This window comes from Bison bison, unplaced genomic scaffold, assembly GCF_000754665.1.
Source record: "Bison bison bison isolate TAMUID 2011002044 unplaced genomic scaffold, Bison_UMD1.0 scf7180017864508, whole genome shotgun sequence".
NCBI classification, from domain to species: domain Eukaryota; kingdom Metazoa; phylum Chordata; class Mammalia; order Artiodactyla; family Bovidae; genus Bison; species Bison bison.
In genome coordinates this window covers 11,759,706-11,781,956 of record NW_011495064.1, presented here as the reverse complement: position 1 = coordinate 11,781,956, position 22,251 = coordinate 11,759,706, and the positions used below count along the sequence as shown (strand labels likewise).

Genomic DNA, 22,251 nt, shown 5'->3' with positions numbered 1-22,251 from the left:
AATCAGTCTGTTGTTCCATGTCTAGTTCTAACTGTTGCTTCCTGACCTGCATACAGATTTCTCAAGAGGCAGATCAGGTGGTCTGGTATTCCCATCTCTTTCAGAATTTTCCACAGTTTATTGTGATCCACACAGTCAAAGGCTTTGGCCTGTCGCAGCCGCCTTTAAATGTTCAAGTATCACCAAAAAATATCCATCCACTACTTTGGGAAACTGGAGTATTGAATTCTAATTATTGTTGGATTGTCTCTTTTTTCCTTCAGTTCTGTTAATTTTTCCTTAAGGTATTTTGGAGCTCTGATGCGAAGTGAATATATATTTTGAATTATTAGATTATTCTTGGTGGATTGACCCTTTTGTCATTCTGAAATGCTCCTCTTTATTTTTAGTAGCCTTTTTTATTGTAATACATTTTTATATTGCACTAGCCACTCTGCATGTTTTAGATTATAAATCTGCTCTTCATCCTTTTCCTTTCACCCTGTTTGTGTTTTCAGCCTAAAGTGTGTCTCCTGTAGAGAGCGTATAGTTGAATCTTGTTTTTCATGTAGTCTAGCACAACTATATATCTTTGATTGGGTTGTTTAATTCACTCACATTAAATGCTATTGATATGTTTTGATTTATATCTACTGTTTAATTTTTTGTTTTCTATATATTGTGTCTTTTTGTTCTTTTAGACCTTATATTGCCATTTTTGGTTTTAAGTAGATATTTTTCTCTTGTTTTGGTTTAATTCTAATGATTTTTAAAGTTATAATTACTGAGTTATTTTCTGTGGCTTACAGTATACACTGTTAATTTATCAGAATCTGCTTGAGATTCATTAGGACTAAATTTCAGTGAAATATAGAAGGTTTATGCCAATATAACCCCATTCCTTACCCTGCCCCTTCAATGTTATTACTGTTAAACATATGTCTGCATATGTTACAGATATATGTTACATACCAAGTGAGGTATTGTAAGAGTTAATACTTTCTGTAATAGGTTTTTTGAAGAATCTGGGAGGAGGGAGAATAACAAGCAGATGTTTTGTAGTTAGTTATATGAACTTTCTTTTGTCTTCTTTTTCTGTGCTCATTTCTTCCTTTCTTTTGAGTTATCATCTGGTATTGTTTCCTTATTTCAGCACAGATCAGTACCTGTTGATCTCCTTTGTGCTCTCATTGTCAAATACATTTCTGTATGTTTATGTGCCTAGCAGTACAGTTAGATATATATTGTTTCATACAATCGTTCTTTTTTGAAATAGGAAAATTTTCACTTTATTGTCACATTGAATTTTAGTACTTTACTTTTTTTCCCCTTTCCTTCCTTCCTTCCTTCCTTTCTTTCGCTGTCAGGTCAACTGCAGCGTGCGGGATCTTTTGTTGCAACACACATACTCTCTAGTTGTGGCGTATAAGCTCAGTAGTTGTGGCACGCGGGCTTAGTTGCTCTGTGGTACGTGGGATCCTAGTTCCCGGACCAGGGATTGAACCTGTCTGTGTCCCCTGCATTGCAAGGTGAATTCCCAGTCATTAGCTCACCAGGGAAGACACTGAATTTTAGTGCTTCTCTGTACAAGAGAAAAACAAACTGAGTCATGGTCATGAGTTCAGGATTATATATGTTACATTTTGCCTTGTTATAATACAGTTGTGGCTTTATGATAAACATAAATTGGGGACATAGCTTGTAATCCAAAGCTAATTTGCATAACTCACGAGGGGAAAAAGCATTAAATGCATTTCTGAAATAAGTATTTTCATTTAATTCAGAATGTCAAGACAGCATTAGACATTGGCCTTGTTTCAAAAAAGTTTAAATGCTAAGCTAGCTAAATAACCTTCTTGAAAGGTTTAAACACAGATAAAGAAAATGTTTTCCCTCTAATCTCAATCTTACATAAGAGAAAGAGATGAGGGGAAAAATGTAGACAATTTCTTTAGCGTATATGGCTAAGTACTTCAGCCTCCTTAAACTAGTGTCCATTACTGACTTCATTAAAATGAACTGGGCAAATATCGAAAGTTATCCACTTTATAAACCAAAGGCAGAAATTTTAGGGTTACGGTAAGTAAAAAAATTTTGAAACACTTGAAAAATGTTTGACATTAGAGAAATCATCTCTTCATTATAAGAAAGAAAGGCATAACAGAAAGTAAAAAACATTTAAACTAAACTGATTTTCAGTCCTCTTTGAACAAGAGAAATAGAAAATAATGATTACTAAACTTTGTGCTTTAATCGAACTAATTAATTACAGTGATTTTAAATGGCAACTGCCCATCTGACTAGGTGGTGAGCTTGACAGTTTTGAATGTTTTTGTAATGAGTATTTTTTAAAACACAAAGGCACTAAAATGATCTGGTCTTGCAGTGTTTATCTTAATGCATTCTGCATTTCTTTGCCAAGCTTGTAGTTAAGGATCTTGTTCCAATCAGTCTTAGTGTGAATAATTGGGAACCGTTGATGAAAGTTGTGTCTGACATTGTCTGATAATTTTCACTGATGACAGTTTGATATTCATTCTTTTTAGCCTCTTCAATCTTTATAAATTCATTTGCTGTTTGCACCTCGTTAGACACCGTTAGGGAATCTTGTATATCTTTATGACTCATAGCTGAACCTTAACATTTTCATAATAATGAACCTGAATTCAAGATGCCAGGCACCTGAGTAGTTGAAGGAATGATTGTAAACGTCCACTCTGACCTCCAATGACCATTCCAAAAGTCTTTTGCTTGAAATTAATGGCTTTCTATGCATGCAATAACTGTTTGCTGTCTATTTTTTTTAACCACATACAGTACTGACACAGAGTACTGTGTCACACACAACTGAAGTGACTTAGCAGCAGCAGCAGCAGCAGCAGAGAGGAGTTATTACTGAAGTTTGCCATGGTTCAGTTGCGTTTTCTACTTCATACAGTGTTGGATCAGTTGTGTCCTTTTTTAAGTGATCAAGTTTTTTGGTTCCAAAAACTTTCCGTTTCCCAAGTTACCATGTTCTGTTTTCAGTACCTGATTTTCAAAACCTTCAGTTTTACTGAGGTATGCATGGGTTGCCCCTTCCCTCAGAAGAGTATCATTGTTAAGCAATAACAGAACATCATTAAACACCTCGTTAAATTCTCCAGGAGGGGCATGAATGATGAATTTTGCTGCTATGCATACCTTCTCATCAGACAACTGCTCCTCCAGATCTGCTGTTTTCCTTTCGGTGGCGAACTAGGCTGCCCGTGTTGATGCTGGCGGTGACAGCCTGCCTTGCCCCTTTCCGCCTGGTCTTCTTGCTGCACATCCTGCCAGTGAAGGCTTTTTAGATTGTCAAAGGGAAGAAAGGAGAAGAAATACGCAGTTACACTGTCTTTTGCAGTTAGCTGTGTAATTACTTTAATTAATTCTCTGTTATTTTGTATAAATTTCAGTTACTCTCTAGTATCATCCTGAAGCATTTCCCTTAGTATTTCTTGTAAAAGAAATACATTTTCTGTTTAGGTTTATCTGGGGATTGAAAATTTTTAAAAAGAATTTTAATTGTGATAAAATACAGAGAATATCTTAACCATCTTAACCATTTTAAAGTGTATAGTTTGATCATGTTAAATACATTAACCTTGTTGTACAACCGGTGTCCAGAACTCTTTTCATTTTGCAAAGCTGAAACTCTGCACCATAAACAACTCCCCATTTCCCCTCATCTTAGCTCCTAGCAGCCACGTTTCTGCTTTGTGTTTCTATGAATTTGATTACTCTAGATACCTCTTTTAAGTGGAACCATGCAGTATCTGTCCTTTGTGACTGGCTTATTTTCACTTTCATCCTCAAGATTCATCCATGTTGTAGTAGTGACCCAATTACCTTCCTTTTACATCTGAATGACATTCCACTGTATGTATGTACAACATTTTGTTTATCCCTTATCAGCTGATAAGACACTTGGATTGCTTCTGCCTGTTGGCTGTTCTGAGTAGTGCTGCTATGAGCATAGGTTTGCAAATATCTCTAGACCTGGCCTTCAGTTCTTTTGGATATATACGCAGAAGTGGGATTGCTAGAACATGGTGGTAGTTCTATTTTTAGTTTTCTGAGGAACCTCCCTACTGTTTTCCATAGTAGTTGTACCATTTTATAGTTTCACCAACACTACACAAGGGTCCCAGTTTCTCCACATGTTTGCCAACATTTGTTATTTTTTTTCTTTCTCTTTTTCTTCTTTTTTGATAGTAGCCATCCTGATGAGTGGGCTTCCCTCATAGCTCAGTTGGTAAAGAACCTGCCTGCAATGCAGGAGACCCTGGTTCGATTCCTGGGTCGGGAAGATCCGCTGGAGAAGGGATCGGCTACCCACTTCAGTACTCTTGGGCTTCCCTTGTGGCTCAGCTGGTAAAGAATCTACCTGCAATGAGGGAGACCTGAGTTCAGTCCCTGGATTGGGAAGATTCCCTGGAGAAGAGAAAGGCTACCCACTCCAGTATACTGAACCTGGAGAATTCCATGGATACAGTCCATGGGGTCATCAAGAGTTGGACACGACTGAGTGACTTTCATTTTCACTATCCTGATGAGTATGAGGTGATGTCTTACTATTTTGATGAGTGATGTTGAACATCTTTCCCTGTACTTAGTGGCTATTTGTATATGTTTGGAGAAATGGCTCTGCAAGTTCTTTGCCTATTTGATAATAGGTTAATTGGGTGGTTTTTGTTTTGTTTTTGAGTTTTACTGCTGCTGCTAAGTCACTTCAGTCGTGTCCGACTCTGTGCGACCCCATGGATGGCAGCCCACCAGGCTCCTCCATCCATGGGATTTTCCAGGCAGGAGTACTGGAGTGGGGTGCCGTTGCATTCTCCGGTTTTGGACAATACTGCAGCATGAATTCAGACTGAAAACCTGAATCAGTACTGGCTTACCGTTCAGATTCTCAGGGAAGTTCTTTTTAACTCCCTCCACTCAGTGCCAAGGTTGAGAAGTGGAAGTTTCTTTTCTGTCCTTTTCTGTGGGAAAGTTTATTTCCCTTTTAATTTTATATTTGTTGAAAAGACCATCCTTTTCCCATTGAATGAACTTTATACTTTTATTGAAAATTATTTGACCATATATATGTGAGAATTTATTGGGGTCTCTGCCCTGGCTGATACTCCCAATACTGTGTTGATTAGAAATGGCAAGAGTAGGCATTCTTAAGCATTGTTCCTGGTCTTAGAGGAAAAACTTTCAGTTTTCCACCATTGAGTATGCTATGAGTTAGTTGTGGGTCCTCATAAGTGGCCTAGGTCATGTTTGACTGTTTGCAACCCTGTGGACTGTATCCCACCAGGCTCCTCTGTCCATGGGAGTCTCCAGGCAAGAATACTGGAGTGGATTTATGCCCTCTTCCAGGGGATCTTCCCAATTCAGGGATTGAACCTGTGTCTCCTGCATTGCAGGCAGATTCTTTACCTACTAAGCCACCTTTGGGAAGTCCCATTATATTGATTAGTTTCCTTCTGTTCCTCATTTGTTGAGTGCTTTTATCATGCAAGGGTATTGAATATTCAGGTGCTTTTTCCGTATCAGTAAAGATCATCAGTGGTTTTGTTCTTCATTCTGTCAATGTGAAGTATTGATTGATTTTTATGAGTTGAATCATCCTTGCATTCCATGGTTAATCCCCACGTGATCATGGTGTATACTTCTTTTAATGTGTTGTGAATTCTGTGTGCTAACATTTTTGAGGGTGATTGAAGTGATTTGGTCCTTGGCTTTTCTGTGTTGCCAAGTTTTTGATTACTGATTCAATCTCCTTGCTAGTTATACATTTCAGATTTTCTGTTTTTTCATTGTTCAGTCTTAGTAGGTTGTGTCTTTCTAGGGATTAATGTGTGTCCTGTTTGTTGGTGTGCAGTTGTTCATAATGTTCTCTTATGGTCCTTATTTGTGGCATTGGTTGTAATGGAATATTACAACTCTTGCATTTCTGATTTTATTATTTGAGTTTTTTTTTTCTTTCTTTGTCTAGCCTAAGGGGTTATCAATTTTGTCAGTTTTCTGAAAAATCACTTTTAGTTTCATGATTTTTTTCCTTGTTGACCATTTCATTTATCTGTACTCCAGTTTTTGTTATTTTCACTTTTAGGTTTTAGTTTTTCTTTTAGTTCCTTGAGGTGCAAGTTAGATTGTTACTTGAGATCTTACCTTTTTTTAAGGCATGCCATTTATAGCTTAAACTTCCTTCTTAGTACTTCTTTAACTGCATCCATAAATTTTTTTGGTATTTTGCATTTTCATTTGTGTCAAGGTATTTTCTAATTTCCTTTATGACTTCTTGTTGTTTAAGAGTGTAGTGTTTAATTTCCACATATTGTAAAATTTCCAGTTTTTTCTTAGGCTGTTTATTTCTAGTTTCATTACATTGTGATTGGAAAAGGTACTGTGTATTATTTCAGTCTTCTTGAATTTATTCAGACTAGTTTTATGGCTAGACATGTGTTCTGTCCTGAGGAGTGTTTCATGTGTAATTGAGAAAATGTATTCTGCTGTTTGTGGATGGAGTCTTCTATATATGTATCTGTTAGGTTTGATTGGTCTGTAGTGTTGTTCAATTTCTGTATTTTCTTATTCTTCTGATTGGTTGTTCTATGCATTATTGAAAGGACATTATTCATTATGTTGTTGTATATTTCTCCCTTCAGTTCTTTCAACATCTGTCTCATTAATTTAGGAGCTCTGAGGTTTGGTGCAGAAATATACTTTTCATATTTTCTTGGTGAATTGACCCTTTTATCATTATATGACATACTTCTTTGTCTCTTGTAACAGTTTTTGACTTAAAAGTCCATTTTGTCTGAAATTAATACAGTTGTTCCTGTGTTATTTTGGTTACTGTTGCATGAAATATCTTTTTTTAATCCTTTTAATTGATATGCATCCTTAGATCTAAAATGTTTCTTTGATAGGTAGTATGTAGTTGGAAGACCACTAAAGACCACAAACTTTTAATATTAAAAGCTAATCAGGGAAGGACTCTGAAACTGTTTATTCCAGAAGGCATTTAACCTCAGATCAGAGTTGCTGATGACACCTGCTTAGTTTTAAAGCATTCATCTTAAGAATTCTCTTTCAAGTGTTTGGGTTATACCAATACCTGAGGCACCTGTGGGAAAACTGATCAAACATACGGGAATGTATTAGAAATTAATTTCCTTAATGAAGTCTATAAACCATTGGGTAGGTAATAAAAATAAGTTCTGGGAAATGTATTTTTTAATAAGAACTTTTCCAATGAGTCCACTTTCTGGAAAAGACCCTCATGCTGGGAAAGATTGAGGGCAGAAGAAGGGAGCCACAGAGGATGAGATGGTTGGATGTCATCATGGACTCAATGGACATGAGTTTGAGCAAACTCTGGGAGATAGTGAAGGATAGGGAAGCCTGGCGTGCTGGAGTCCATGAGGTCACAAAGAGTCGGATACAACTGAGCGAATGAAAAACAATAAGAACTTCTAATATTTAATTTTAAGTTTTAAGGTTTTTTTAGCTGATAAAAGTGAGAGTGTGTTCTTTTTTCTCACACACTGGGTTAGTTTGTCAAAGTGTTGGTTTTCGTAATATTGTATCATTAGTGTTCTACAAATATCCTAGGGAATTGAACTTTTTTTTGTAAGCTAATATGAATCAGCTGTTTTCAAAGGCAAGACCCTGTGCAGTACACCCAGCATTATTTAGTTGCAGTGAATAGCCATTATGAACATTCATTTTGGCATTCTTCGTTCCTGGAGGGCTCCAGGAATACTAACTGTGCCAGAACATTGGCTCTATTTTTATTTATTTAGGGATTTCAAATTGCCAAAATGAATTTGCAAAATGCCTTTCTTTGCTTTTTGTTCGTTATTCCTCAGAAAATGCCACTGGAGCAAGGTGGGTGTGCCCCATGGTGTTCTACCTTTTGAGAAAAACCTCATGAAAGAGTCTATACCATAGAAATCTCTTTAGTTATTGAATAGAATCTCTTTAGTTATTGAATAGATTTTTGAGTTAAGCTTGCCTTTCTCATCAAAAGCACATTGTTGTATGTGCTCTGTAAAAATGTTTTGTTAGTGTAGTAACTGTTTTAATTATGGGGAAAAAAATTACCTTATGATCTTGAGTTTCCTTCAGAGGTTCTTTGACATTTGTGGGTTTGTGAGCAGGCATCTTTTCTTGACTCATAGCTGCCTGTTTTATTTTTATCAATCTCTTCTTTTTTTATGGACATTATGTCTCTTTTTATTTTATTTTTTAACTTTACAATATTGTATTGGTTTTGCCATGTATCAACATGAATCTGCCACAGGTATACACGTGTTCCCTATCCTGAACCCTCCTCCCTCCTCCCTCCCTGTATATGTCTCTTTTTAAAAAGTCTCTTTAAGAGTCTGAGGTATTCTCATTTTGAAGTCTTTTGAAATACCTTTGAAAGTATAGTTTGTAATTTCATTTTTAGCAGGAGTGTTGCTTTGTTTTGTCCTTTGGTACATTCTTCTCTTCCTGGTGTTCTTCTCTATTCTGGTTGTCTCCACCTTGCCCCTTGCATCTCCTTTAAAAGGAGGTTTTACATTGGAAGCTTTGGGTTCTTACACTCCAAGAATATTGGGGAAAATCTCAGTAACCCATCCTGAACCAGTAGATGACTTGGCGTGACTGAAGTCATTTTTGTTTGATTGCCTCTGATCTTTTCCATGTACACTGCTTCAGTTTTTATTGCCTTCTTTCACAAATAGGAGAGCCCTGCTTCAACCTCTGATTATGCAAAATGAGCCCAACTTTGTCCCCATTTTCCATGCTCTCGGATGATTTTAATTCCTGTTATTTGGGTTAATTTCTTAGATGTCTCAAATAGTAAGATTGTGAAATAGGTAACTTGCTTGCTTCTACTTGCTTCTTTTACTTCTACAAGTATGTGTGCGAAGTCACTTCAGCAGTGTCCAACTCTTTGCGAGCCTATGGACTGTAGCCCACCAGGCTCCCCTGTCCATGAGATTTTCCAGGCAAGAATAGCAGAGTGGGTTGCCATTACCTTCTCCAGGTACAAGCATAGGTTAAAGAACTGGTGTGGTTTGTTGGAATATATCAAGTCCTTACTGTGTAATCAAAATCACTATTTCCTAATTTTTTTAAATTAATTAATTAAAAAATAATTAACTTTGGCTGCACTGCGTTCTGTGCATCGGCTTTCTCTAGTTGTGGGGAGTGGGGCTACTGTCTGGTTAGGCTGTGCAGGCTTCTCTTTGTGGTGGCTCCTTTTGTTGTAGAGCACAGGGGCTCTAGAGCTTGGGCTTAGTAATTGTGGTGCATGGGCTTAGTTGCCCTCTGGCATATGGGATCTCCTTGGACCAAGGATCAGACTCATGTCTCCTGCGTTGGCAGATGGATTCTTAACTACTGGACCACCAGGGAGGTTGAAGATAGTAAGTTGGACAGTGATTATGAAGTCTAAATGTTATATTTGTGAAAGTGCTTTATAAACTGACAAACATAATTTAAACGTTAAATTTGTTTATTGTTTAGTCATAGGGATTGTGTTATTACTCTCTTTAAATCTGCCTTTGATTTTCAGGTTGTTCCATTGACTTGTCATCTGTGGCAACAGCCATTATATCACAACAATAGTGGAACACAAATTTCTGATACTAACGTGGCCTCTTTGGAAAATATAGCTCCGTGGGGTTCTGGCAATGATCAGGTATGTCTTCTGTAACTGGAAAACTTTCTTTTGATAAGCAGCATGAGAAATTCTGGTTTAGCTATGAAGAGCAGAAAGAGGTGAATTAGTTTAATATTCCACTTTTCTAGTAGATCTTTGGCAGCCTTAATTATATAGAACAACAGTTTACTTTTTTTTGGTCTCAGGATTCCTTTACATTTTTCAAAAGTGTTTTAAAGAGTTTTTGTTTATAAGGGTTGTCTATATCAATAACCTCAGATATGCAGATGACAGACACCACCCTTATGGCAGAAAGTGAAGAGGAACTAAAAAGCCTCTTGATGAAAGTGAAAGAGGACAGTGAAAAAGTTGGCTTAAAGCTCAACATTCAGAAAACGAAGATCATGGCATCTGGTCCCATCACTTCATGGCAAATAGATGGGGAAATAGTAGCTGACTTTATTTTTTGGGGCTCCAAAATCACTGCAGATGGTGATTGCAGCCATGAAATTAAAAGACACTTACCCCTTGGAAGGAAAGTTATGACCAACCTAGACGGCATATTCAAAAGCAGAGACATTACTTTGCCAACAAAGGTTCATCTAGTCAAGGCTATGGTTTTTCCAGTGGTCATGTATGGATGTGAGAGTTGGACGGTGAAGAAAGCTGAGTGCCAAAGAATTGATGCTTCTGAACCGTGGTGTAGGAGAAGACTGTTGAGAGTCCCTTGGACTGCAAGGAGATTCAACCAGTCCATCCTAAAGGAGACCAGTCCTGGGTGTTCTTTGGAAGGAATGATGCTAAAGCTGAAACTCCAGTACTTTGGCCACCTCATGTGAAGAGTTAACTCATTGGAAAAGACCCTGATGCTGGGAGGGATTGGGGGCAGGAGGAGAAGGGGACGACAGAGGATGAGATGGCTGGATGGCATCACCGACTCGATGGACATGAGTTTGAGTGAACTCCAGGAGTTGGTGATGGACAGGGAGGCCTGGCATGCTGCAATTCGTGGGGTTGCAGAGTTGGACGCGACTGAATTGAACTGATGTCAAGTTATTAAAATTAAATCATTCTAAGAACATTTATTTAAAAATACGAATCCATTATATATTAACATAAAAATATGTTTTAAAATGAAAATTTACTGTTTTCCAAAGCAAAAAAAAATTGGTTGAAAGGATGGCATCGTTTTACATTTTTGCACATCTCTTTAATGTTAGCCTTACTAGAAGACAGTTGTTATATTAGACAGGGTTCTCCAGAAAAATAGAACCAATAAGAGATAATAAATGTGTATTTACAATAGTGTTAGTTGCTCAGTTGTGTCCAACTCTTTGCAACCCCTTAGACCGTAGCCCGCCAGGCTCCTCTGTCCATGGATTTCTTTAGGCAAGAGTATTGGAGTGGGTAGCCATTTTCTTCTCCAGGGGATCTTCCTGACCCAGGGATCAAACCAAGGCCTCCTGCATTGCAGTCAGATTCTTTACCGTCTGAGCCACCAGGAAAGCCCACATATATACAGTATGTATATATGTGTGTGTATATATGTGTGTGTGTGTGTATATGTGTATATATATTATGTATATATATATATATATATGTATTTGTGTCTGTGTGTGTATTATAAGGAATTTGTTGCAGGAGTGGAGACCCCGTCTATGGCCCCAAAGTGGGCGCTTGTCTAAATACTTGGATATTAATTATCCAGGGAGACACACATGCAGACAAAGCAAGAGATTTTGTTGGGGAAAACCCAGGTGGCGAGCAGGAGGGTAAGGGAACCCAAGAGAACTACTCTGCCATGAGACTTGCAGTCTCTGGATTTATGGTGATGGGGTTTAGTTTCTGGGTTGATCGTTCTGTCTCAGGGTCCTTCCTGGTGGTGTGTGCATAGCTCAGCCAAGAGAAGGATTCTAGGAGATTGGTAGGATGTTTGGGCTGGTGTCTCCTATCTCCTTTTGACCTTTCCCAAATTCTTCCTGACGGTGGTAGCTTGTACTTCCACATTACTTACCGTGGACCTCCTATTGTTAAGATAACTCATGCAAGTGGCTGGCCACTTGCTTGGTCATGGCGGGCAGTTTCAGTCCGCATTTCCCTTAGCAGATTGGCTCATGTGATTATGGAGGCTGAGAAATCCCAAGTTCTATAATGTGGGGACCCAGGAGTGCTGATAGCTTAATTCCAGTCTGGACCTAGGAGTTGACTGATGGTATATGTTCTAACCCAAGTCTAAAGGCTCAATGATAGGCCAGCGGATGGTGTAAGTTCTGTGCTAAGTCTGATTCCAAAGGCAGAAGACTGATGTCCCAGCTTGAAAACCATCAGACAGAGAGAGCGAATTATCTTTTGTCTAGCCTTTTGTTCTATTCAGGCCTTTAGTGGATTAGGTGAGGCCTGCCCACATCAGGAAGGGCAGTCTGCTTTACTAAGTCTGTGGATCAAATGTTAATCTCATCCAGACATGCTCTCACAGTGCCCAGATTGTTTAACCAAATATCTGGGCACCCTGTGGCCCAGCCAAGTAACACATAAAATTAACTGTCATAACTAAACTTTCAGATTTGCTTTCTGCATTTAGTCCATTGGGATATATTGTTTTGCTTAAATTATATGAAGAAAATCTAACCTTATATAGGTACATAGTTAGAAAATGGAGGCCCATGTCACTTCCCTGAAAGGATGTCAGTGACTCCTAGGGATCTTCGGACCAAATTTTGGGAACCACTAATCTAGAACATAGTAATAAACTTAGAGGAAATGGAAAAATTGTGAGCAGATAGGAAAAAGTTCATATATGTTTGTAGGAGGAAAAAAATACAGTCTTACTCATAATGATTAAATATTTAAAGGTGATTATGTAATAACTTAGATATCAGATTTCTTCTGGTTCCTGCAGTTTTCTCTGAATTGCAGTTACTATCCATTGAATGCAAGATACAGAGGAAGGAGATTTACTGTCACCAAGCTAAAAGGGTTACGAGAAACCCTAACAAGAAAAAGCATAGTAATTGTGACCGTTAATGGAAGGGAGATTGTTATTTGTTGAATTGTGTCCCCTCAACTTATTTGAATTTTTGACTTCTGTTTGTTGGAATATTTTGATTCTCATATAGATCTGGGGCTTTAAATATACCTGTATACTTAAAGATTGCAAATTTGTATCTCCAGCCTTTACTTCTCCTTAAAAATTTGTTTGTATTTATTTTATTGTCATCCCTCTCCATATCAATCAAAAATAGTTAGAGATTTGAGGGTCTTTTTATATTAATTAAAAGGATATAACACTCAGGATCATAGCAAAATAAGCAGAAAGAAAAGAATGGTCAACAGATTTTTTTAAAGTTTTATTTTATGATGGGAAATTATTGGAGTATGTTTGCATAAAGAGAAGAATTGTTCAGTAGGAAGGGAATTTGTGTGAAGGAAAGTAGGAAATCACATATAGGAAAGAAATCATTAGAAAAAAATGGAATGAGATGGGTAAGCCATTGATAGGTTAGAGGGAAAGACAGTTTAAGTCATAAAATGAAAATCTGGGTTAGGTAATAGGGCTGTAGATCTTGTGATAGGAAAATAAGGGAGCTCCATCTCCTGCTCTTTGCTTACTGAAGTGGGAAATGAGGTCATCAGTTGAAAATGAGGAAGGAGAGTTCAGTAGTTCTGAGGAAAGTATAAAGTAATCATTTTGGCCAGTCAGCTTGGCAGGCAACTATAGTAGAACTTCCAGGCAGGGCTGAGTGCCTTTGAGGTTTAATGTTATCAATCTAAAGCAAATAGTGTATGTTAATGTATATATATGAAATCTAGAAAAACTGGTATAGGTGATCTTATTCATAGAGCAGAAATAGAGACACAGACATAGAGAACAAATATATGAATACCAAGGAAGAAGGGAGAGTGGTGGGATGAATTGGGGAATTGGGATTGACATGTATACACTATTGTTGCTAAAGTGAAGTCGCTCAGTCGTGTCCGACTCTTTGCGACCCTGTGGACTGTAGCCTCCCAGGCTCTTCCCTCCATGGGATTCTCCAGGCAAGAGTACTGGAGTGGGTTGTCATTTCCTTCTCCAGGGGATCTTCCCGACCCAGGGATTGGACCCAGGTCTCCCACATTGCAGGCAGAAGCTTTAAGCTCTGAGCCAGCAGCTCACATTGTTGCTAAGTATAAAATAAATAACTAATGAGAACCTACTTTGTAGCACAGGGAACTCTACTCAGTGCTTGGTGGAGACCTAAATAGGAAGAAAATCCAAAAAAAAGATATATGTATACATATTGCTGATTCACTTTGTTGTACAGCACAAACGAACACATTGTAAACCAACGGTTCACCAGTGCATGTGTGCTCAGTCACGTCTGACTCCTTGTGACCCCTTGGACTGTAGCCCACCGGGCTCCTCTGGCCATGGGATTTCCCAGGTGATAAAACTGGAGTGGGTTGTCATTTCCTCCTCCAGGGATTGAACCTGCATCTTCTGTGTCTCCTGCAGTGGCAGGCGGGTGTTTTTTGTTTTTTTTTTTACCACTAGTGCCACCTGGGAAGCAAGATTTTTAAAATAAAAAAAATCAACTATACTCCAGTAAAAATTCATTTTAAAAAAATCTAAAGGAAATCCAGTCTGAATGTGTGTTTTGTTCAGCAGTGTGCTGTTGCTTGGATTAAGACAAGGAGAGGTTCAACTAGAACTCAACTTTTGCTAGGCAGATAGGATGGTAGGGGAAAAGGGTAAGAAAGTCAGAAGTGTTTGTGAAACAGTGTTTATAAAGATGACTGTGAACACTCATAGTGTTCATGGGGTTCTCCTAGGCAAGAATACTGAAGTGGTTTGCCATTCCCTTCTCCAGTGGACCACATTTTGTCAGATGTCTCCACCATGACCCGTCTGTCTTGGGTAGTTTAATTGAGTTAGACAAGGCTGTGGTCCATGTGATCAGTTTGGTTAGTTTTCTGTGATTGTGGTTTTCATTCTGTCTGCCCTCTGATGGAGAAGGATAAGAGGCTTATGGAAGCTTCCTGATGGGAGAGACTGAGGGGGAAACTGGGTCTGTTCTGATGGGCTGCAGGGCCTTTCTCAGTAAATCTTTAATCCAGTTTTCTGTTGATGGTGGGGGGATGCTGTGTTCCCTCCCTGTTGTTTGACCTGAGACCAAACTATGGTGGAGGTGATGAAGATAACGGCGACCTCCTTCAAAAGGTGCGGGCACGCACTGCTGCACTCAGTGCCTCTGACCCTGCAGCAGCCACCGCAGACCCACGCCTCTACTGGACACTCCTGGACACTCACAAACAAGTCTGGGTCAGTCTCTTGTGGGGTCACTGTTCAGTGGTGACTGTGGCTCAGATCATGAACTTAGTATTGCAAAATTCAGACTTAAATTGAAGAAAGTAGGGAAAACCACTAGACCATTCAGGTATGACCTAAATCAAATCCCTTCGCGTTATACAGTGGAACTGACAAGTAGATTCAAAGGATTAGATCTCATAGAGTGCGTGAAGAACTATGGACGGATGGACAGAGGTTCATGACATTGTCCAGGAGGCAGTGGTCAAGACCATCCCCAAGAAAAAGAAGTGCAAAAGGCAAAATGGTTGTCTGAGGAGACCTTACAAATAGCTGAGGAAAGAAGAAAAGTGAAAGGCAAAGGAGAAAAGGAAAGATATACCTATTTGAATGCAGAGTTCTAAAGAATAGCAAGGACAGATAAGAAAGCCTTCCTCAGTGATCAATGCAAAGAAATAGAGGAAAACAATAGAATGGGAAAGACTAGAGATCTCTTCAAGAAAAGTAGAGATACCAAGGGAACTTTTCATGCAAAGATGGGCTCAATAAAGGACAGAAATGGTATGGATCTAACATAAGCAGAAGATATTAAGAAGAGGTGACAAGAATACACAGAAAAACTGTACAAAAAAAATCTTCATGGCCCAGATAATCACAATGGTGTGATCACTCACACTCACCTAGAGCCAGACATCCTGGAATGTGAAGTCAAGTGGGCCATAGGAAGCATCACTACGAACAAAGCTAGTGGAGGTGATGGAATTCCAGTTGAGCTGTTTCAAATCTTAAAAGATGATGCTGTGAAAGTGCTGCACTCAATATGCCAGCACATTTGGAAAACTCAGCAGTGGTCACAGGACTGGAAAAGGTCAGTTTTCATTCCAATCCCAAAGAAAGGCAATGCCAAAGAATGCTCAAACTACCACACAATTGCACTCATCTCACATGCTAGCAAAGTAATGCCCCAAATTCTCCAAGTGAGTTTTCAACAATACGTGAACCATGAACTTCCAAATGTTCAAGCTGGTTTTAGAAAAGGCAGAGGAACCAGAGATCAAATTGCCAACATCTGCTGTATCATTGAAAAAGCAAGAGAGTTCCAGAAAAACATCTATTTCTGCTTTATTGACTATGCCAAAGCCTTTGACTGCGTGGATCACAACAAACTATGGAAAATTCTGAAAGAGATGGGAACACCAGACCACCTTATCTGCCTTCTGAGAAATCTGTATGCAGGTCAAGAAGCAACAGTTAGAGCTGGACATGGAATAACAGACTGGTTCCAAATCAGGAAAGGAGTACGTGAAGGCTGTATGTTGTCACCCTGCTTATTTAACTTCTATGCAGAGTACATCATGTGAAATGCTGGGCTGGAGGAAGCACAAGCTGGAATCAAGATTGCCAGGAGAAATATCAGTAACCTCAGATATGCAGATGACACCACCATTATGACAGAAAGCAAAGAAGAACTAAAGAGCCTCTTGATGAAAGTGAAAGAGGGGAGTGAAAAAGTTAGTTTAAAGCTCAACATTCAGAAAACGAAGATCATGGCATCTGGTCCCATCACTCCATGGCAAATAGATGGGGAAACAGTGGCTGACTTTATTTTTGGGGGCTCCAGAATCACTGCAGATGGTGATTGCAGCTGTGAAATTAAAAGACACTTACTCCTTAGAAGGAAAGTTATGACCAACCTAGACAGCATATTCAAAAGCAGAGACATTACTTTGCCAACAAAGGTTCGTCTAGTCAAGGCTATGGTTTTTCCAATGGTCATGTATGGATGTGCGAGTTGAAGTATAAAGATGGGAAAGTATAAAGTATAAAGTATAAAGATATGAGAGTATAAAGAAAGCCGAGTGCGGAAGAATTGATGCTTTTGAACTGTGGTGTTGGAGAAGACTCTTGAGAGTCCCTTGGACTGCAAGGAGATCCAACCACTCCATCGTAAAGGAGATCAGTCCTGGGCATTCATTGGAAGGATTGATGTTGAAGCTGAAACTCTTAATACTTTGGCCACCTGATGTGAAGAGCTGACTCTTGGAAAAGACCCTGATGCTGGGAAAGATTGAGGGTAGGAGGAGAAGGGGATGACAGAGGATGAGATGTTTGGAGGGCATCACCGACTCGATGGACATGGGTTTGGGTGAATTCTGGGAGTTGGTGATGGACAGGGAGGCCTGGCGTGCTGCAGTCCATGGGGTCGCAAAGAGTTGGACATGACTGAGCGACTGAACTGAACTGACAAGCACTTAAGAGTGGTAAAGAGGAAAATGCAGTTAATAAGTGTTACTCAGTCATGTCCAACTCCCAGGCTCCTCTGTCCATGGAATTTTTCCAGGCAGAATACTGGTGTGGGTTGCCATTTGCTTCTTCAGGGGATCATCCTGACCTTGGGATTGAACTTGGCTCTCCTGCATTGCAGGCAGATTCTTTACCAACTGGGCTACCAGGGAAGTGTAAATGTGGTAGGATAGTTGTCTTCATAAGGTTGCAAAATTATTGCAGTTTAGGAGCTGAGTGATCTGTGGAGGTCAGAGTATGGACAGGAGAACAAATGCATATATCTTTCATCTGTAGTGAAGAATAAACTATGGGACAAGGCTCAAACCCTGGTCAGAGGGGCTAAGAGATGAGTTGGGACCCGAAATTTTGTTGTAGTGAAAATCCCAAGATGATTGGAATTCCCTTGCTTTCAAACCTATTCATTGGCCCACTATTCCCTATTGAATTGAATACTCTCAAAAGAAAAAAAAAATCATTCTCACATTCCTTTTTATTTTTCAAGTATGAAAAATGTATAAAGCATGTTTCCAATAGCAATTTGATGTTACGGATTTGACTAATTTATCTGACATAGATGGGATTGGTATATTTTGGAATGCCAAAGGTCTATTATCTGGTAAGCCATAGATGGATAGTGTTAATATTTTAGAATATTATTCTCCAGGATTATTTTTCTCTGTATATTTATTTTTTTATAGCTGATATTAGAAAGTGGATAGTTGTGTATCTTTTTTTTTTTTTTAAGCCTACTCTTAAGCACATTTGGTTAGAGGATTTTAACTAATGGAAATAATCCTTTAAAGTTTTGTTGAAATTGTGAAATCGTCCTAAATTACAATATATATTTTTATATGTGGGTCATTTGGGAATTTAAAAAATTTAATTTGGTTAAGGAATAAAATAATGAATATCAGTACATCATATATCTAAGCCTGTTGATAGCCATCAATATAATGTCATTGTCTCATCTTTTTAAACAGATAGGTTAAAATAATTCATTGTTTAATAAAAAATTTTGTTTGTATAATTAATGAAAAGCTGAAAGTAGAGGAAACATGATGAAGAGAAAAGCAGAAATAAGTTAGAAAGTAGAACTGTTACACTGAAGATAGAAAAAATGTATACATTCCTAGCAAATCCAATCAAGAAAAAAAAACCCCACCTTAATGAGGTAGACTTAATACAAACCTGTCAAAGTTTATGGAGTTGAACTGAAACTAAGAAGAAATCAAGAATGTTATAATAGTACCAACTATCAAAAAGGTTTTTGGATCTAATGAATTCAACCATGAAGTCTTTTATATTTTTTAAAAAATTTCCTTGTATTAAAATATACAGAACAAGGTTAGAGAACAAAAGCATTTAAAAATACTAATGAATCTTAATCACTGAGAATGTTAAAGACTGCTATCAAATCTAGTTAAAGGTCTCATCTACCATCTGCCTACTACTGTGAAGTTGTTACATTATGAAGAAATTTATTGCTGTATTTTATCAGATGTAATTGGGGAAAAATGATGCTCTAATGCTGTTTGATCAAATTTCGTGCCCATTCCTAATCAAATTAATTTAAAGTGAAAATAAAGGAATACTTTAATAGCATGACAGGAAGAATATTCTTAATAGCTAATACTAAATTTGTTTTTTAAATAACCAGATTTAAACAGAAAATGCCTATAAAACTGGTTACCATTAGTCTTTAATTCAACTTTAGTTCAACATTGCTGCTTAGTGTGGTTTGTAGATTGGTGCCAGTCCATGAATTGCCTGTTACTGTCAAGAAATAAAAAGAATTGAGAGGAAGTGTTTAGAAACTTTTATAGCAAATTGATGTTTTTTAGTATCAGAAAATGACACTTAGACATGTGTTTTGTATTTTGGGTTTATATACCTTTTCAGTTTCATTTTCCTAGTTTTTTTTTTTACTAGTTTGTAAATTTATTTTTTATTTATTTGTTACCTATTAATTTTTATTAGTATTAATAAAATGTTATTCTGTAATGAGTTGGAAGTAGGGAGAACTGACCATAGGTATTTTGAGAGACATTGCTCTGAATCATGCCACAAGTAAAAGAGTTAACGTTTGAAAGAGACAAATGTACCACTCACGACTCATGAAACCACATGTTTTGTACCAAGAAGTCCACTAGAAACTAGTATAGCAAATAAGAGTTAGTAAAGTGGTCATGTGTAAAGAATATTGTAGCTTTAGATTTGGAAATTTTTTTTCAGTTTTATGATATTGTAGGATTTCATCATGAAGAACCAAATTTATTGTTTTAATGATGAGAAGTAATATTAAAGAATAGCAGAAATGCCAGTGGTTCAACACGTTAAAAGATGTGTAATAATGGGAAAAGGTAAAAAATCTTATTGTGAAAAAAATTTTGATGAAAATGTGAAATAGAAAGCTATATGCTAATGTAAATGGACATTTTAATCTAAATGTTAATATGTATGGTAACTCAGTTAATGATTTAGCATATTTTCCTTTAAAATTCTTGTTTTAGAGAACAGAATCTTGGCATTGTCTTCCTCAAGAAATGGACTCATCCTGCACCTTGGATACAGCCCAGACTGAGTTTAATATGAGAGAGAAAGGGACTGAAGTGACCGACTTCACCTCTTTGGAGGAAGGTATATTGACCCAATCAGAAAATCAAGGAAAGGATCCCAACAGAGACCTCTTATGTTCTCCGTTGCTAGGTAATACCTCTTTATTTTTAGCTAGTAGTAATACCTCACATTTACAAAATACACACGGGGGACTCCAAATCTTGCGTCCAAATCCTTGAGTTGAGCTCTGTAGAACTGTACTCAAACGTGTTAGTTTATTTCTGGTTTTTCACATTGGCCAGCTGGTCTAGTTACGTTAAATATGCAATTGTTCCTCATTTTATCATTCTCTGTTGCTCTCAGAAGGCATAGAAGCTTTCTCTCATGGATATGCCTCCTCAGTCCTGACTCTGGGGTTTTTCCTGGGGGTAACCACATGTGTTATCTTTTGACTGCTTCTCTCAGCAATGGAGGCTCCATGATGTATAAAAACCAAACAGAAAACAAATGTTCATGCTTACCTAATTAGCTTCTTAGAACTAGTTAAGACATTTATCATTATCCTAAGTTTTTAGATCCAAACGAGATAAAGAGGTTAAATGACTTGTCTGAGGCAGATCTTCCTGCTTTCTTCTGTTTAATATGGAACTAATTTATTAGCTCTTTACAAAAGATAAACTTTAAGTCCTTTTCAAATCATCAAGGTAGGACATAGAATTATACTCTCATTACTTTAGATTGCTGCACATATATAGGAATGCTTAGGCAGTATGATAATTTCAATTTTTTTATGCCTAATTCATAATTCAAATATTATTTTGTTTTCCTTCTGTTTTCTTCAGATTTTTAGTTTCAAAAATTGAAGAAAATGCAACCATCACAGATTTTACAGTTAACCTTTGTCAAGGGTGTGGGATTCAACCATAGAGGTGTCTTAACAGAATTTTGTAGAGGAGCATGAATTAGCAGTTAATCCAACAAGTTCTTTTCAAATGCTATCCAAGTAAAAAGTATCAGTGCCAATATATTCAGTGATGTAGATCATCAAAGTCAATTTTAGTTTTATATTTAAAGAAAGATGTTGACAAGAGTTAGAGTTCCCTTGAAGAGGAGGTAACATTGGTAGCATATGAATGAAAAGACTTTGCTATGATCAGATGTTTGAAGGACTGTCATGCTAAAGATGAAGCAACTTATTTTTCATTTATTCATTTATTTAGCAAATATCTAAGTGCCTATTGTGTGTTATACACTAGGAATATATAGAGGAAAGCTGTGTTGTCTTTTGGAAAGACAGTACAATAAAAGGAAAATAATAGTACCATAGGCTGAGTTAGATAATGGTCTACAGCAGGGGTCTGAAAGCTACTAGTCACAGGCTGAAGCCTGATTTTGTACTGTCTGTGAGCTAAAAAAGGTTTTAGCATCTTAGAGGATTGTAAAAAACAAATGAACAAAAGAATTACATGGGGCAGAGACACCATGTGTGATCAACAAAGCCTAAAGTATTTATTTACTTGCTGACCTTTTATAGGAAATGTTTGCCAATTCCTAGTCTAGAGTTGAAAATCAGAGAAAGCAGTGGCACCTCACTCCAGTACTCTTGCCTGGAAAATCCCATGTATGGAGGAGCCTGGTGGGCTGCAGTCCATGGGGTTGCTAAGAGTCAGACACGACTGAGCGACTTCACTTTCACTTTTCACTTTTATGCATTGGAGAAGGAAATGGCAACCCGCTCCAGTGTTCTTACCTGGAGAATCCCAGGGACGGTGGAGCTTAATGGGCTGCCCTCTATGGGGTCACACAGAGTCGGACATGACTGAAGCGACTTAGCAGCAGCAGCAGCAGAATTGAAAATGAGACTACAAAACTTGTAGGGAGGCTGTTTTCAACTAGTAGAGCCATTTAATAATGGGATATAGCTAATAATAATAATATAGCTAATAATGTTATATAGCTATATAACAAAAAAAGGTGAGCATTATGTCACAGCAAGTAAGTGAAGTTCTCCAATAGAATAGTTTCAGCATTGGGTTGGAGATTCTGCTACATGGCTTGAGTTATACAGCTCCAGTTTCTCATTTACTGTAGATACAATAGAACATTTTAATAATTAGATCAGATCCTGGGATCTGATGACCAGAGGAGATTTCATCACTGTGACTTTGTTAGGCTGGAATCCAGTCATTGTAGAGTGGATCTCATCAGTGGCAAATGTCATGATGATGACTGTGGCCTGAACGGTTAGATATTTCAAAAAAGACTATCCAGGCCAGCAACAGTTGTCCAGGTGTGAGGAAATGTGGGGTCTTTGTTGAAAAATCTTCACGATTCTTAGAGGAATGAAAGATTTCTGTTATGAAGGTTTAAGACTGAGCTTATTGGCCAGAGCCAAGGAAGAGTTGTACCAATTAGTCCTTGGTGGTAAATGTTACTGTTATCTTTCAGTTTCCCATTTTTTATTAATCCA

At 37.8% G+C, this 22,251-nt stretch overlaps 1 protein-coding gene and 1 pseudogene across 9 annotated transcripts in view; one reads left to right on the top strand and one right to left on the bottom strand.

Annotated features, from left to right (window-relative positions):
- ALMS1 (Alstrom syndrome 1) overlaps positions 1–22,251 on the top strand; it is a 186,828-nt gene that overhangs the window by 19,114 nt on the left and 145,463 nt on the right. For 7 of the 9 annotated variants that reach the window (XM_010829760.1, XM_010829759.1, XM_010829755.1 and 4 more), the window contains exons 2-3: positions 9,566–9,691; positions 19,736–19,931. In XM_010829760.1, coding sequence (XP_010828062.1) covers positions 9,566–9,691; positions 19,736–19,931 — 322 coding nt within the window. The remainder of the gene's footprint in view (positions 1–9,565; positions 9,692–19,735; positions 19,932–22,251) is intronic. The other 2 variants (XM_010829756.1, XM_010829757.1) reach the window with 2 other exon arrangements.
- LOC104980955 lies at positions 2,314–8,178 on the bottom strand (annotated as a pseudogene).